Source organism: Erpetoichthys calabaricus, chromosome 4, assembly GCF_900747795.2.
Source record: "Erpetoichthys calabaricus chromosome 4, fErpCal1.3, whole genome shotgun sequence".
Taxonomy (NCBI): domain Eukaryota; kingdom Metazoa; phylum Chordata; class Cladistia; order Polypteriformes; family Polypteridae; genus Erpetoichthys; species Erpetoichthys calabaricus.
Window position 1 is genome coordinate 148,397,704 of NC_041397.2, and position 16,509 is coordinate 148,414,212.

The 16,509-nt window shown below is 36.1% G+C and overlaps 1 protein-coding gene across 1 annotated transcript in view; it reads right to left on the minus strand.

The window, feature by feature from the left end:
- LOC114650320 (capZ-interacting protein-like) overlaps positions 1-16,509 on the minus strand; it is a 134,291-nt gene that overhangs the window by 7,787 nt on the left and 109,995 nt on the right. The window contains exons 3-5 of the mRNA XM_028799884.2: positions 11,449-11,550; positions 10,497-10,571; positions 5,642-5,833 (exon numbers count right to left, since the gene is read on the minus strand). Coding sequence (XP_028655717.1) covers positions 5,642-5,833; positions 10,497-10,571; positions 11,449-11,550 — 369 coding nt within the window. The remainder of the gene's footprint in view (positions 1-5,641; positions 5,834-10,496; positions 10,572-11,448; positions 11,551-16,509) is intronic.

Below are 16,509 nucleotides of genomic sequence, written 5' to 3' on the forward strand. Positions count from 1 at the left end.
ATCCTCCTAAACCCCAGTATTCCGTTATATACAAATTAAACTCTTTCACTAGGATAGATTTACCTGATTTACATAAAATAATTTCTCAACTGAAACCCTCCACCTGCGTCCTTGACCCAATACCAACAAATTTTTTCAAAGAAGTATCGGGCGTGCTAATCGATAATATTCTTGACATAGTAAATTCGTCATTAGATACGGGGGTCTTCCCAGACTGTCTTAAGACTGCTGTAGTTAAACCCCTACTTAAGAAAAATAATCTTGACCCCTCTGCTCTTGAAAATTTTAGACCCATCTCTAACCTGCCTTTCTTAAGTAAAATTCTAGAGAAGGCAGTCATTATGCAGTTAAATGACCACCTCAATAAACATACTATTCTTGATAAATTTCAGTCAGGTTTTAGAACAAATCACAGCACAGAAACTGCACTCGTTAAAGTAGTAAATGACTTGCGGGTAAATGCAGACAGAGGCCATTTATCTGTTCTCATCCTCTTAGATCTGAGTGCCGCATTTGACACCATTGATCATAATATTCTTAGAAATCACCTTAGTCAATGGGTGGGCCTCTCTGGCAGTGTCTTAAATTGGTTTGAATCCTACCTGGCAGGGAGAAAATTCTTTGTTAGTTGTGGTAATTACAACTCAAAGACACATGATATACTATATGGTGTTCCACAGGGCTCTATCCTGGGTCCGCTGCTTTTCTCAATCTACATGCTTCCGTGAGTTACCACAGCTATGCTGATGACAGACAGCTGTATTTATCAATAGCACCTGATGGCCCTGATTCTCTTGATTCACTAACACAATGTCTGACTTGTATTTCTGAATGGATGAATAGTAACGTTCTCAAGCTAAATAAAGACAAAACTGAAATCTTAGTGATTGGCAATAATGGATACAATGAGGCTATTAGAAATAAACTGGATACATTAGGATTAAAATTCAAGACGGAGGTAAAAAGCTTAGGGGTAACTGTTGACTGTAATCTGAATTTTAAATCGCAAATTAATCAGATCACTAGGACAGCATTTTTCACTTAAGAAACATAGCAACAGTTAGACCTGTTATATAATTGAAAGATGCGGAGAAATTAGTTCACGCGTTTGTTTTCAGTCAACTAGATTACTGTAACGCAATCCTCTCAGGAATACCCAAAAAAGACATAAATCGTTTGCAACTAGTGCAGAATGCAGCTGCTAGAATCCTAACCAGGAAAAGAAAATCTGAGCACATCTTCAGTTTTGATGTCACTAAACTGGTTACCTGTGTCATTCAGGATTGACTTTAAAATTATGCTTATGGTTTATAAAGCCTTAAATAATCTCGCCCCATCTTATATATCGGAATGTGTGACATCTTATATTCCAAATCGTAACCTCAGATCCTCAAATGAGTGTCTCCTAAGAATTCCAAGAGCAAAACTTAAAAGAAGTGGTGAGGCGGCCTTCTGCTGTTATGCACCTAAAATCTGGAATAGCCTGCCAATAGGAATTCGCCAGGCTAATACAGTGGAGCACTTCAAAAAACTGCTGAAAACACATTATTTTAACATGGCCTTCTCATAACTTCACTGTAATTTAATCCTGATACTCAGCATATCCAATTCATTATAATAACTATTCATGGTGGCTCTAAAATCTATAGTAACCCCTACTCTCTCTTCTGTTTCCTTTTCCGGTGTCCTTTTGGTGGTGGCGCAACTACTCAAAGCACCGTGATGTTCCAACAGTGATGGATTAAAAGCCAGAAGTCTGCATGACCACCATCATCAAGTCCTTCCGTGAGAACCCTAAATACAAAGAGGACTATTTCATTTATGTTAGGTAGAATGCCCAGAGGGGACTGGGCGGTCTCGTGGCCTGGAACCCCTGCAGATTTTATTTTTTTCTCCAGCCGTCTGGAGTTTTTTTTTTGTTTTTTCTGTCCCCCCTGGCCATCGGACCTTACTCTTTTTCTATGTTAACTAATACGGTCTTATTTTAATTTCTTATTTTGTCTTTTATTTTTCTTTTCTTCATTATGTAAAGCACTTTGAGCTACTTTTTTGTATGAAAATGTGCTATATAAATAAATGCTGTTGTTGTTGTTGTATACCTTACTAGGTATGTACCTGTAATGGATTACATGTATTAACTGCTTTTAGCTATCAAAATATAGTGTATGATTCTGTAGTCTATACACTTCTCCAGATCCTAACGCTTTGTCACAAAACTACATGCTGTGAATTACCTAATTTTTTTTAATGATTCTCTAATTCACCTTCTGTATTCTCTTATATGCAATAGTACAGACATATTGTTGACGCTGTGAACACCACCCTTCTCCCTAATGGTGGATTAAATGTAGAAGTTGCATTTAGTGCAGAGCACGGCTGGTATCTGTATTTGTGCTTGTTTACTTGGTTGCTTGGCAGTATGATGGTGCAGTGGAAAGGCCACAGCCTCACAGTAAGCAGTCCAGGATTCATGTCTTGGGGCTTCCTTGCATGGAGTTTGAATGTACTCCCCATGTCTGCATGAGTTTCCACATTCCAAAGACATGCAGGTTAAGTGGATTGACCTGAGTGTGTTTACCCTGCAATGGACTGGTGCCATGTCCAGGGATTGTTCCACCTTTGTGCCCTATGCTTGCTGGGAAAGGTACCAGTTCCCCATGACCCTACTCAGGATTAGGGAGACTTAAGAAATGGTATGATTTGGTAAATGTATTTATTTAACTAAAAATTCCATCTAATGTTTCTAATACTTTCTAGGTTTGTGTTTTTGAATTTGAATGCTGTTAGTAACATTAACTGAAAATGAAGATGAATTAAAGCTGCCATTGCAACATCTTCTAGCATAGTCTTTTTTCAAGCTGTAACACATCAGATGTGCGTGCACTCCTTAAAGGCAATCAAAGGTTAACTTTTAGGTGCAAAAGTCAACCTAAAATAATATTTCTTACAGACACATTCCAAACAAGGTTCAAATTCAATGATATAATGTCAACAGACACTCCACACAGTGGGTATCAGGTTTGGGCCAATAAAAATACATTTATTCTCCTGTTCTTTCTTTTTTACAAACCTTAAAAGACACTAAAGATCCTGGGAAAGCAACATTGGGATTTGAACTCTAAACTGTGTTTATAGATGAATAGAAAAACCTAAATGTCCCTCTCCACACTGCAGGTAGTTACACTTATACTTTTGAGAAAATTAAACAGTTGCCTTTAATATTACTGCTGACAATTCAAGAGGCAAACTTTCACCCAAACTTGAAATGTTCCCATCTGCATTTAAATAGTTTAATATACTGTATTCTAATAATAAATGATAATCATTTTAAGTATAACTGACAGAAAAAAACTGAACACTTAGGTTAGTTTGTTTTTATTTGCCAAAGCTCTGCCTTGTGGAACTACTTTGATTTATTTTGATTATTACTGTATTAGATAGTAAAACCTCAATAATCCTTCATTCTATTATCCATTAGTTTCTGTTAACTGTCAGGGCCAAAAAAAAACATGCCAGCACCTATCTATTACTGTACTACTACTGCCATGCGGTACTCCGCAAGCTCTGCACATTGGAACAACTCTCCCTTCTGCTAACGCATAAAGAAACTCCTTCCCCGGAACCATGTGTTAGGCTATATTTTGAAATCACAGTGTCAGTTACATACCTTCAGTTTTGTAGATTTTCTCTTTTATTATAGTTAACATACTATATATTATTATGGCTGATAAACATAAGCATGTGGTGTTGGAATTGTTACAAAAAAATTAAATTATTAAACTTTTATAAAACAGTAAAAGTGCTTCAAGTATTGTTTCAATTTATGGAGTAGGAAAAACAACAGTGAAAAGCTTGATGCCGAGAAAATTGGAAAACCACTGATGGTAATGTTAATGTATTAATGTTAATATTCTCCTGTATTATAATTTTTTTTAAATTCTGTTATATTATGATTTGTTAATATATTGTGACATGCAGGCAGCTTGTGATGAGCTGTTGGGGATCAGAAAGTGTGTAATGAATGCTAAAAGTAATGGGACGGAGTGAAGGGCTTCTGTTGTATAAGGGGCAGACACGTCTTGGTAGATGAGTGACAGGAGAAATTAGGAGAGAAAGGAAGGAAGTTTTGAGTAGAGAGTCCAAAGACAATAAGCGGGAGTGTTTGCGGTTTAGAGAAAAAAGGAATGTGAGTGGCAGGAGATAAACTGAGTCATTGGGAAAGCTGTATTTTATTGTTTTGGAGATCTGCTCTGTAGCCCAGATAATGGAGTATTAGACAGGGCACCATTTTATTATGGAACAAAGGCTCCAAGTAACACATAGAAAACTCTAGTACCTCTGAGTTGTGTTTCCTTATTACGCTGGTTGTTACAATATTATATGAATTAATTAATTTTCTTAAGACTATATTATATTTTGTTTTCTAAATAAATATGACTATTTGCTAATCTACAGTATATCATTTTTAAAGTAGCTGTTCTGTTATCTGTCTTTTCTCCGTCACGGCTTTGGTCCTATCCCCTGACAGACAATCAAGGTTTTACTGTAGATAGATAGACAGAACTTCATTTGACCCCTGGGGAGAAATGTGGCTTTATAGAAATACTCGTTAAATAAATAAATACACAGATAAATAAGTAAATACATATACACACACACACACACACACACACACACATTATGGTCTGTGCACACACCAAAATGACTAAAAAGGGAGAAAATTATAATGAAAGAAAACTTCTGCCTTTGCTTTCACAGTCAAAATGAGGTATTATACAGGTATACTGCCATAGGTATGAAAGAGCCTTCTGCTGAATGATTCATTGGTTGAAAGTAATCAGTGTTAGTATGTCAGAGAAAGGATGTGCAGCATTGTCTCCTTTGGTACTACCTCCAGGTTGCTCAGAGTGCATCCTACAAGCTTTCCCTTTTAATGAGCTTGTTGATTCGGTGGGCCTCTCTTGAGGTGATGCTACTAGCACACGACAGTGTAAAAAAATCACACTAGCCATCACAGAGCTATAGAAGATGTGAAAGATGTCACTTCCCACATTAAAGGAACACAGTATCCTGCCCTTTCTTATATAGTTCACATGTTAGCCCAGTCCAACCTGTCATTCATATGAACCTTCATGTACTTAATAGGAGTGCACTACATCTACATCCACTCCCTGAATAGTGGCTATACATAGAGGTTCCTTGGTGCAGTGAAAGTCAATAACATTGGTTTTGCTGATGTTAAGTTGCAAAAATTCTTTCTGCACCAAGAAACCAAGTTCTCCAGCTGATTCCTATACTGTGTCTCATCCCCCTTATCAATATACCCCATTCACAATTGTAAATTGTAATCTAACATTTCTTGTTTTGATGTGCAGATATATTAACGTAAATTAATAAGTACAGTACAATGAAACTCAAACAATACAGTGAATTGGCTATACAATTTTTATTTGTAATATGCACATCACATTCTTTTTCTTCAGTTGAAATTAAATTATTTTTCACTACATATTTCATGCTTGTAAAAAATATAAAACAACATAGGCAAACCTAACAATTATAACAACTTTTAGGTTCCTAGATTAACATTTACACAGCATACAAGGTACCACTTAATATTTTTAATTAAATCTCACTGTACCTTGTTAATATTATGCAGAACCGAAGTCTCTGCAGGTTTCTCAAATGTTGCTGGTTCTTCTTCTGATGACTTTGTGCGGACAGATGGACTGGAAGGAGTTGATGGAGGTGTGGCAAAAGGAGGAGTGGGAAGTTTTATTCCAGGGCTTTTTGGAGATCCAGGCAGGACTTGCGAAGGGAAAACTAAGTTGGCCTGAAATTCAATATTAATTCATTAATACAGTATATTTACAGGATATTAAACATTTGAGTTATTTCTAACTTTACACTTGCATTTTACATTTCATACTTGCATGATAAGAAAACAATTAGGTCACTACCACACACAGAATAAAAATATAGTAGTGCTTGTGTCCTTTTAATAAAATCTTACAAGTCATGCTGTGCTTATCAATATGGTTTTGCAGTATAAAATTGAGCAACTTACCTTGCTTTGTTAAAAGTACAGCCACCATTTGGTGCAACGGGTTTAGTTCTATCTGATATACTAGGCTCTTTTAGGCTTTAAATAAAGAGCACATGGGTGGAGGATGCTGGGTTTGAATCTCATTCTCAGACATTCTCTCATGTCTGATCTAGTTTAATCCAAGTACTGTACTCCAGTTGAACTATGCCATCCCCAAAGACATGCATATTAGATTATCAGTGACTCCAAGCTGGCCCTATATGAGTAGGGTTATGCTCTTGTGTGTTTCTTTCCAGGGTTGTTTTCTGGCTTGCTCTTCCCAGTGCTGCAGTGATAGTGTCTCACTCCCATGACACTATATTGAAAATGGGTTTGAAAATTTTACAAAGAAAACAAAGTAACTTCCTGAAACCTGGTTACCTGAACTACATTCACATATTTCATAAGAAATGCATTTATTGTCAGGACATTTTAACTATGTGGCGGAGATTCTATTTGGTAATTTAAAATGGTAACACAAAAAATGTGCATTTCTATAATGTTGGGTGCTTGTGTCAATAGCACATTGCCACAGCCACCACAAGTAGACAAATATTCTTATTATTTCACTCATATATGATCTTATGTTAGTATTTCACAATAAATTAGGCGAAAAGTGGTGATAAAACTACTAATGCCTATTTACTTTTGCCATCAAACCCAGACAGTGAAGGTAAATTAGTTCAGAATGAGAACTTTTAGATGGTACAAATAGCCTATAATGCAAGATCCTAGCTAATGAACATGGGATGTACAATTTCGGGGGAGTCTTTCATTCTTCCATTATATGAAATGATCTCTCCTCATACCCACAATTCCCTCCCCAATTGTCTGATCACAAAATGCATCTCATCTTTTTTGCTGGTCAAAGCCTTTTAACTTTTTAAAATGTACACAAAAGTTTCACCTCTCTGTGTGTAAAATTTCTAACTCTACGAACAAAAGATGAAATCATCTGATAGAAATGGCCTTTCACCTGCCTGAGATAATGCTTTAATTACTATTATATACAGTACTTGGCTAATGCCCTCATTCAAGGCAAAATACAGGATTAGGAAACAGTATGACTGTTTACACAATTTCTATCTGATTACAATTTGAGTACACGTGGGAGCTGAACCAGTAGCCTTGTGGGTTAAATCCAGTGACCTAACTATTACACTTTCTCCCCAGTAGTCACAAGAATCCCTTCCTCTTGCTTACATAGTTAGTATATGTAATTTCCTGCGATTGAACTTACTCAGATACGTGCGTCAATGAAAATTGACAGTTAGGCTGCATCTGTCATGCTGTCCTCTGGGAATGCTTATGTTCAGCAGGTTATTAACTGAATTGGAACTGAACACATTTTTCTAGCTATTTCCTGTTGATTATTTTCTCCAGTTTTTTTCCAGTCCTTGGGACTGGTGCAATATTTATAGTATATAATGTGAGCACTTTCAAGAAATGATTTTACTTTTTATTTCAAATGTGGAAAAAAATACAGTGACAGACATAAAAACTTATTTAACTGGGGTCTTTTTAAGGATAATTTTTGCAATATAGGAGTCAGACAGGAACAAACTCCTGACAGGGTGCCAAGTCCATCACAGGCAATATACAAGTAGTTGATTTATTTAAAAAGTGATTTTGCTCATCTCAGGAAAAAGTATAGAAAGGGTATGATTTAAATAAATAAGTACCCAAATTGTACTTTTAAATGAAATTCTTAAAAAGATAGGATGATGTGAAAGTCAAACTGCAAAAAGCTGAGAACATCTGACACAAACGCACTTATAATCAAAGCTTTCCATTTAATTGCAAGGTGAGCACAATTCAAATAACAAGCAAAATAAAGGAAATTCTGAAATAAACAAACACCTGTCCCATTTATTTCTATATAAGTATAGTGGCAGTGTGGTGGTTGAAGGTAACAAGGACCTGAGTACTTGGAGGAAGAAACTGCAGACTTACTGAAGGTAACAAGGACCTGAGTACTTGGAGGAAGAAACTGCAGACTTACTGAACAATCTATATGTCAATAAATGCTGACAAACCAAAGTCATCATTTAAATCTGGCAGCATACCAAAAACTATTGCTTATTAAACACTGATCAGGCACATCATTTACCTATCATGTCACTGAAACAGCTCTGACCCATCCAAGTAAAGATTCCACAAGACTTTTAAGTTCAGTAAGTTGCGAGGTGGGGCCTCAATGGATCAGACTTGTTTTTCCAGCACATCTCTCAGATGCTTGATCAGAATGAGATATGTGGAATTTGGAGTCCAAATTGACACCTTGAACTCTTTGTCATGTTCCTTAAAACATCTATGAAAAATTTTGCAGTGTCACAGGGCGCATTATTCTGCTGACTAAAGCCACTGCCATTGGGGAATACTGTTGTCATGAAGGGGTGTACATGGTCTGCAACAATCTATACGTATGTAGTACATGTAAACGTAATATCCACATGAATGCCAGGACCCAAGGTTTCCTAGCTGAACATTACCCAGAGCATTACACTGCCTCTGGAAGTTTGCATTCTTCCCATATTGCAACCTGCTACCATCTCTTCCTGAGGTAAATGACACACGTGCACCTAGTCTTTCATGTGATCTAAAAGAAAACGTCATTCACTCGACCAGGGGACATCATTTAAAACACACTGTGAAAATATGAGCATGGCAAAAAAAACAGGGAAACACATATGGCAAAAAAATCAGATTAATAAAATCTAGTGCACACACATTTCCACGCTATTTACTATTTATAAATCAGAATCACATTGTAAATATGCGCATGTGAGTGCGCCTTGAACGCTGCCCTGAAACATCCGTATATGATGCTAAACAATAAACTATATATATATATTAATCAACAATTATGATGCTGAAGAACTTTATTGGCTGATAGAGCAAAATCCCTCCTGACACATCGAGACTATTACTATAATATGCCATTACAATAAATAACACAGGCCATATGAAACACTGATGTCAGCCAGTTACTTTACTAAGACATTTACCATGTGCAGCAGCAATATGTCTGCCAAAGCAACTTTGCCTCAACAAAAATTTATCACAAGCTGAGCCACCCCACTGAGACAGAATGTTTGCCAGTCCCATCTTAGATGAGTTATGCATTAATGGAGTTTAACTGCTTACAGTTAACAAAAGCAGCTTTATTTTCTCTGCAATATGAGTACAGTAACGTGCTCAGATTATGTTGAGAGAACCGGACACTGCTGCAAATTACCTTTTAATGTTGGCAAAAACATGTTTTTTTTTAATGTACTGTATGTATACTCACACCATACAAAAACTGTATATAGCGCCTGGCTGACAAGTAAAGGATTCCAGGACAGCAAGCAAGATATTCCTAACTTTTCGGCCAGTTGTATAAGAAGTGACAACAGGTAGCCGATATAAACTAATGAAAAACGTAGCATTGGCCATTTTAAAAGAGAACTAAAATCAAGTCTGTATATCATATTCATCAATTTTGAGTTTTAATATATTTGTCATGTCAATGCATACTGTAATATTGGCTCAAAGATATGAATTATTATGCATGTGAGTGGTCATTTACATGGTTTGACTGCATTTCCCTGCTTGATCAAGGTGTTGTCATTTCCCAGTTTCTCCAAAATGCTGCGTACGCATGGTTCAGAGTAGGCATAAATACAGTATATGCAAACTTTTGTGTCAAGTCTTCATTTATAGATCCCAACATTTGTGTAGGAATGCACATTTCAAGCCTCTTTTCTGTGCATATGCAAGCTTTATAAATGAGGCCCCAGGCTACCTTCTTCCATTGCTCTGTGGTCCAATTCTGATGCTTATGTGTCCATCGTAAGTACATTCAGCAATAGAATGGGGATCAACATGAGTACTCTGACCGCTCTGCAGCTATGCATCCCCATATGTAGCAAGCTGTGATACAACTGTGTGTTTTGCCATCTTTTACTTATGGTCACCATTAATTTTTTCAGCAATATGTGCTACATCAATGAGCCTTGGGCACCCATGACCCTACTGCTGGTTCAGTGGTTGTCCTTCCTTGTATCACTTTTGGTAGGTACTAACCACTGTATCCTTGAAACACTCCACAAGACCCACTGTTTGGGAGATGGCATGACCCAATCATAAGGCCATCACAATTTTGCCATTATCAAAGTTGCTCAGGTCTTTATACACTTGTCTATTTTTCCTGCTTCCAACACATCACCTTCAAGAATGTACTGTTCACTTGCTACCTGATATATTCCACCCCTTAAGAGGTGCCACTGTATCAAGATAATCGATGTCATCCACTTCAACTGTCTGTGGTTTTAATTGTGGCTGGTCAGCGTACATGCATGGTCACACTTATTTATTTGATTTCCATCTCTTTATACCCTGACAAAGTCAACATGTGTCTTTTACCTACCTGAAGTTTTTCAATGAGAGGTGAGCTTTTAGGTCTCACTTTTGGAGGCAATGTGCTTGTATTAGTAGTACCTTTCTGCAAAGGAAAAACAAAGAAATGTCACTAAACATTCTATATGTCTAATATACTGTCACAACCTGTTTAGAGCACATTGGTGTCACTAGACTCAAATAACTGAAAAACAAACTTTTAATACAGGAGATACAATATACTTAAAAAGAAAAATATTGCAATGTGATGACTTAATATACATCTTGCAAATATCCACATGGCATGCAACTTGCTATTGGTACAGGTATTTCTGAAGAAATGTATTTAAAATGTATGCTCATGAACCGTAGAGACAAAAAATTGATAGCCAGTTTATGACAATACTAGCACACTGGAATAATGATATAAATTTAAAGGGATCCCCAGCGATGTTTAAAATTTATTTCAAAACCATACTATGCATTCAGTTTCAGGGTACTGTTTGTAGGAAACAGGGTCTGAATCTCAGCTTGTACAACAATCTGTGTGAAGTTTGCATTTTTCCCCCTTGTTTGCTGGAAGTTTTTCTCTGAGTATCCGAGTTTTCCAACTTACATCTAAAGAACATACAGGTTAGACTAACTGACAAACATTATTTCATCATGTATGAGTGAGAGATTGAGTTACAAACATAATACTAAAAAAAAAAACTAGCTTTCAATGTCATTTTGCCTAATATAATTTCTGATAATGTACCACTTGCTTTTCCAGTGTCAATCCAGTACATATATGTAGTTGGTACAAAATAGATAGATAGATAGATAGATAGATAGATAGATAGATAGATAGATAGATAGATAGATAGATAGATAGATAGATAGATAGATAGATAGATAGATACTTTATTAATCCCAAGGGGAAATTCACATTTTTTTTAGATAGATACTTTATTATTTTAAATATAAAACATGCATTCATTTACCTGTTCTTCACAGTGCCCTGGTTCTGTCTTAGAAGCAGTACTGTTAACATTTAGTGCAAGGGAACTTGGAGGCCTCCTACGATTTGGTTTGCTGTTCTCTGCCTGAGTGAAAACAAAGCATTCAATAAAAGATCTCAATAAAAGATGGCTGTAGATGTTATTTTTTAAAGAAAGATTTTAAAAGTATAAAGCTGCTGTTTAAAGGTGGGTGCATATTTAAACAAATGGAAAAATGCTAAGTATTCTGCAAAGCATGGTCAATGAGTTTGAAATAAATGAAAAAAATTTTAAAAATCCAATACATTGCTATCAGTGTAATTCAAAACTCACTGTCAAACCTTAATTCCTTGAGTGTGAAGGACGGCCAACTGTTGCCACACTGATAACTGCACTAATTTTAATTCACACAGCTTTGGCTGGATCCTCATTTTTTTATGCTCTCCTGCCTACATTGTGCTAATATATATATATATCTATACATAGTGAGGAATGGCCGGCAGTTTATCCCAGCCAACACCCCCAGGCCGCTAGAGGGAATCCTCCCTGCAACATGTAGGTGCCCCGAATTCCCACAGGGCATTATGGACAATTGAGTTCGGCTGCACAGCCCTGCTGGATACAATGGGGGCTGCCACGGGACGCTGCAGGGAGGCACAAGTGTTTCTATTATAGCCTGGAAGTACTACCTCATCACAGGGACAGAAGAACTGAAGTACTTCCAGGCTGAAGAAAAATATAACTCTTGATCTGACCCGGAAGTGCTATGGAATCACATGGACTGAAGGACAGAAGCACTTCCGGGTCAAGGACTATAAAAAGGACTGTGGGAAACCCAGCAGACGGAGCCGGAGTTGGGTGGGTGTGTGACGGAGCTGCTGGGTGGAGAGGAGGATTTTTTATTAATTATTGATTTATTTGAGTATTGTGGAGGTGGAGGTGCTTTGTGCACATTTTTGGTATAATAAATTCATTATTAGGACTTTTACCTGGTGTTTGGACATATTGTCTGCGGGTTTGGAGGTGCAACAGTGCCCCCTACTGTCACGAAATACATATTTATATATATAATATTATACTGTATTTTAGGCTGGTGTTTTATTTTTTTCCTCCTTCCTTTTGCTAGGTTAATTCACCCTACAAAAGTATTTGTACATTTACAGTATATTTACTTATAGTTTCACTAGTAGATTTTGCAACGTAGCTTATATGAAAAGGTCAAAATATAGTAAATAGGTATTAATTCTTCCATGTTGCATTATGTTGCCTTTAGCATTACTTTCTGCTTTTGCATCAGTTGCATGATTTTTATTTGCTATTTTTTAAGTACAAAAGAAAATTAAAATAAATATATCCCTTTAGATTACTTCTAGTAATGATGTAGAATTGTACACTGCCAAATTTAGCATGAGTTAAAGGGCAGGAAGTTTGGTTAGCTCATCTTGGCAAGTGGCTACAGCAACCAGAAAAAAACTGAATGGAAATGAATAAATGAATAATCAGACAGCATGAAATTTACCATTTCTATGCAAATTCTTCCATTGTTCAACTATCATCAGATATATTGACTCCCACTTTTCCCATTTTTTAAGAATACAGTAGATTAACATACAGTAAATATTTTCCTGTTTACCAGTTTCAAAAGTTTAAAGTTTAAATAAAGTTCACAACATATTTTCTAGATACATAACAAATCAAAAAACACTCTTTTCTAAGTTAGCAAACTTTATTTGGGAGAAACAATCAAATCATAAAATAATAAATGCACTTTTACATTCTTACTCTTCTGATGTGTATTTCACAAAAAGGACAAGCATCTACTTACCTTTTAGCTCATGGTTTATGCAACACCCTGCTTTGAAAAGTCTCTGGGCTTTTCTGTTTTAATCTCTCGCTCTCTGAAATGTGTTACACAGAGTACAAAAAATCCTGATTGTTTCAAAAGCAGTAACATTAAACATACATTCAATGTTGTTTAGCAGTGCATTTTACTAAAAAACTTCCACTTTCTCCGAAACCTAATGACAAGAATGCAGGCAGTAATATTGAAGATGAGATATTAGAAAGTAGATAAATATCCCTGGTGTGCATTAGTCATTTATGACCCGACAATAATAAAACAAAAGGAATAAAAATGTAAACAAAAACATAAATACAGAAACAACAAAATCTATCAAGTTGATCTATCCACCATCCAGAAAGCAGATGATTTAAGGAGCAAGGGCTGACACAAATGAAAAAGCAGGTCCCAACTTCAATTGAAGACTGGATGCCACTCTCATACATACATACATACATTCCACTCAAAAGCAATTTCAACTGAAAGACTATTCTTAACTGTTAAAAAAATCCAGAAAACCAAATACTTTTGTAAGAGGGATCAATCAAAAGTAAGAACATGCAAACTCCACAAAAGAGGAAACCTGGAATGGAAAGTAAACTAGATGTTATGGCTGTGCAGACAATAACCCTGAAATAAAAACTTCTCCTCATTTTGGAATAATACATTACCATTAAAAAGAAGGCTTCCCACTGAATAGAAAGCACTGTGTGAAAAAGAAATCCATTTGAACTTTTGTACAGCTGCAGCAGAAAATCTAAAATATAGATACATAGCAAATATGTTTGTGTAAAAAGGTAATTCACCACATATTTAACACTTCTAAAAATGCAACTTTCATAAATGTGTATTAAAGTATTAAAGTAGGGATATAGATATTTATGAAGTTTGAAAAAGTTATGAAGGAAGAATTATCTTAAATCTGAAACTAATACTTTCAAGTGAAGTGTTCCATATTGAATTTTATGAGTAAGAGAAGTGTGGCTGTGATGTCTGAAAAGTGGGCCATTTATTTGATGCTATTTGTATAGTCTCACAATTTCCATTTTAAAATAGTGTTTCATTCTGAGCAGTCAATTATCAGGTTCATGAATCTATTCACAAAGTTGCTCGGTGCTTTGTCAAACAATATGTGAGCACATTTCTTTCATCTAAAAATTATCTAAAAATCTCATGAGAGCTATCCTCTGTTTTGTCTCTTTCCAACTAAGTTCTGTATGTATTCCTGTATAGATTTAAAAATACACCAGACTTAACACCAGTGTATTTTTTAATCTTTAAAAGCACACATAATAGACAAACATTCTGACAAAAATTATCAGCTGAAACAAGTTTTTGCTTTGTTTTAATTCCATTTTTAAGATAGTCATTCCACACTTTAAAGTTAATGTGAGTGACAAAAGATTTTCTGTGATGATTTAATCTGCCACATGTGATATTTTTAGTTTTTACATAACGCACAGCATTATATTGTGTATTGATTGAGTGAAAAAGAGGGTCAGTCAGTTTTACAGTATACAGAAGCTGCTGCACAATTACGTAATTTTAAACTCTGGTCTGTTTGTCTGTTACTCTGGCTTCAGTCTGTTCTGTTGTTTCATTTACTCTGAGCCACCAGATGGCACCGTCATTCAAACTGTACTGGAAATGAAATGAACCCTCCCCCCAAGAGTCAAAACTTTGAGTGCAAACAGGCTTAGAAGTGGAGAAGGACACATAAACTGTAATTGCCTTTACTACACCCTTAGAACATATACTTATCTTGCTCAACTGGAAGAATCCCATTCCCCCAGCTTTAAGTCAGTGGGTAACTGATGCTCTATACCAGTGTTTCCCAAACTCGGTCCTGGTGACCCACTGTAGCTGCAAGTTTTTATTCCAACCAGCTTCTGTTTTTAATTGGACTCCTGGGTTAATAAGTGATCTGTTATTATCCTAGTTCTGTGTTTTGGGAACAATGTATAAGTTAGAAAACTAAGTTTGCCAAAAAAAAATATTAAAATGTACCAAGCAGTTATATGGGAATAATGGATTTTTTTTCTTTTTAACAGTATTTTCATCTTGATTTTCATTCTACTTTTCCAGGTGTTCTAATTGTTTAATTAATCCATTATTTACTATTTAGTGAAAAACATACCAGCTAATTAAATGAGCTCAGTGTTATCAGGTGTTGTCACTGATTAGGAATCTGGTTGGAACAAAAACCTGCAGCCACAGTGGGTCCCCAGGACTGAGCTTGGGACACACTGCTCTATACTACTTGAAATTGGGGTAAAAAAAAAAAAAAATATCTAATTCTCACCTAGAGGATCTGCTCAATACTTTTTTTTTAAAAAATATGGCATTATCTAGTCAATAACATTTTTGAATAAGCTTCCATTTTGGGAAAAAGGATACCCTTCTTTTCTTGTTCCTTTTATAGTGTAGCACTTTGTTATTTCTCTGCTCTCTTTCTCTCAGACAGGGGCTAAATTTTGCTTTGCCTTGTTAAGTTTGACTTGACTATATGGAATTTTACCTGCTTCTAAATAAAACTAGGGGGCTCCGCCCCCTGCTCGCTTCGCTCGCCAACCCCTGGTGTTGGGTAATTATAAATAGCGTGATGTATGTATGAGCTATAGCATAGTGTGAAGGTGTAGATGACGCATATAGGAAGCCAAGAATAAATTGCAAGGCACAGTGTAAAGATTTATTGGAAAATTTCTTTGTACACAACATTAGTAGTAAAGATGGTGTCTTGTTCTTGAATGAGTTTCTCTTGGCATGGATCATTTATAACCTTAACTTTAACGTCAGATGAACGTCGAACTCGTGAGAAGGCCACATAAAGTTGTCCATGTCCAAAAACGGGGTCAGAGAGGTAGATGCCAACCTGTTCATGGTTTGGCCTTGTGATTTGTTGATGGTCATGGCAAATGCAGGTTTAATGGGGAAGTGTCGCCGTTTAAGTGTAAAATGTAATTCTAGGTCAGAACTTGTAAGGTCAAGTGTAGGAATCAGAACAGTATTGTTAGCATGTGATCCTGTAAGAAGTTTTGCTTCAATAACATTGTGTGTCATGGTGTTGACGACTAAACGTGTACCATTGCATACACCTTGTTTAGTGTTAAGGTTTCTTAATAGCATGATTATTGTTCCGATTGTAAGGTTAAGATTGTGTTGTGGTAATCCGGCTGGGTTAATAGTGTTCAAATATTGTAAGGGGAAATTAAGATGATCATTGT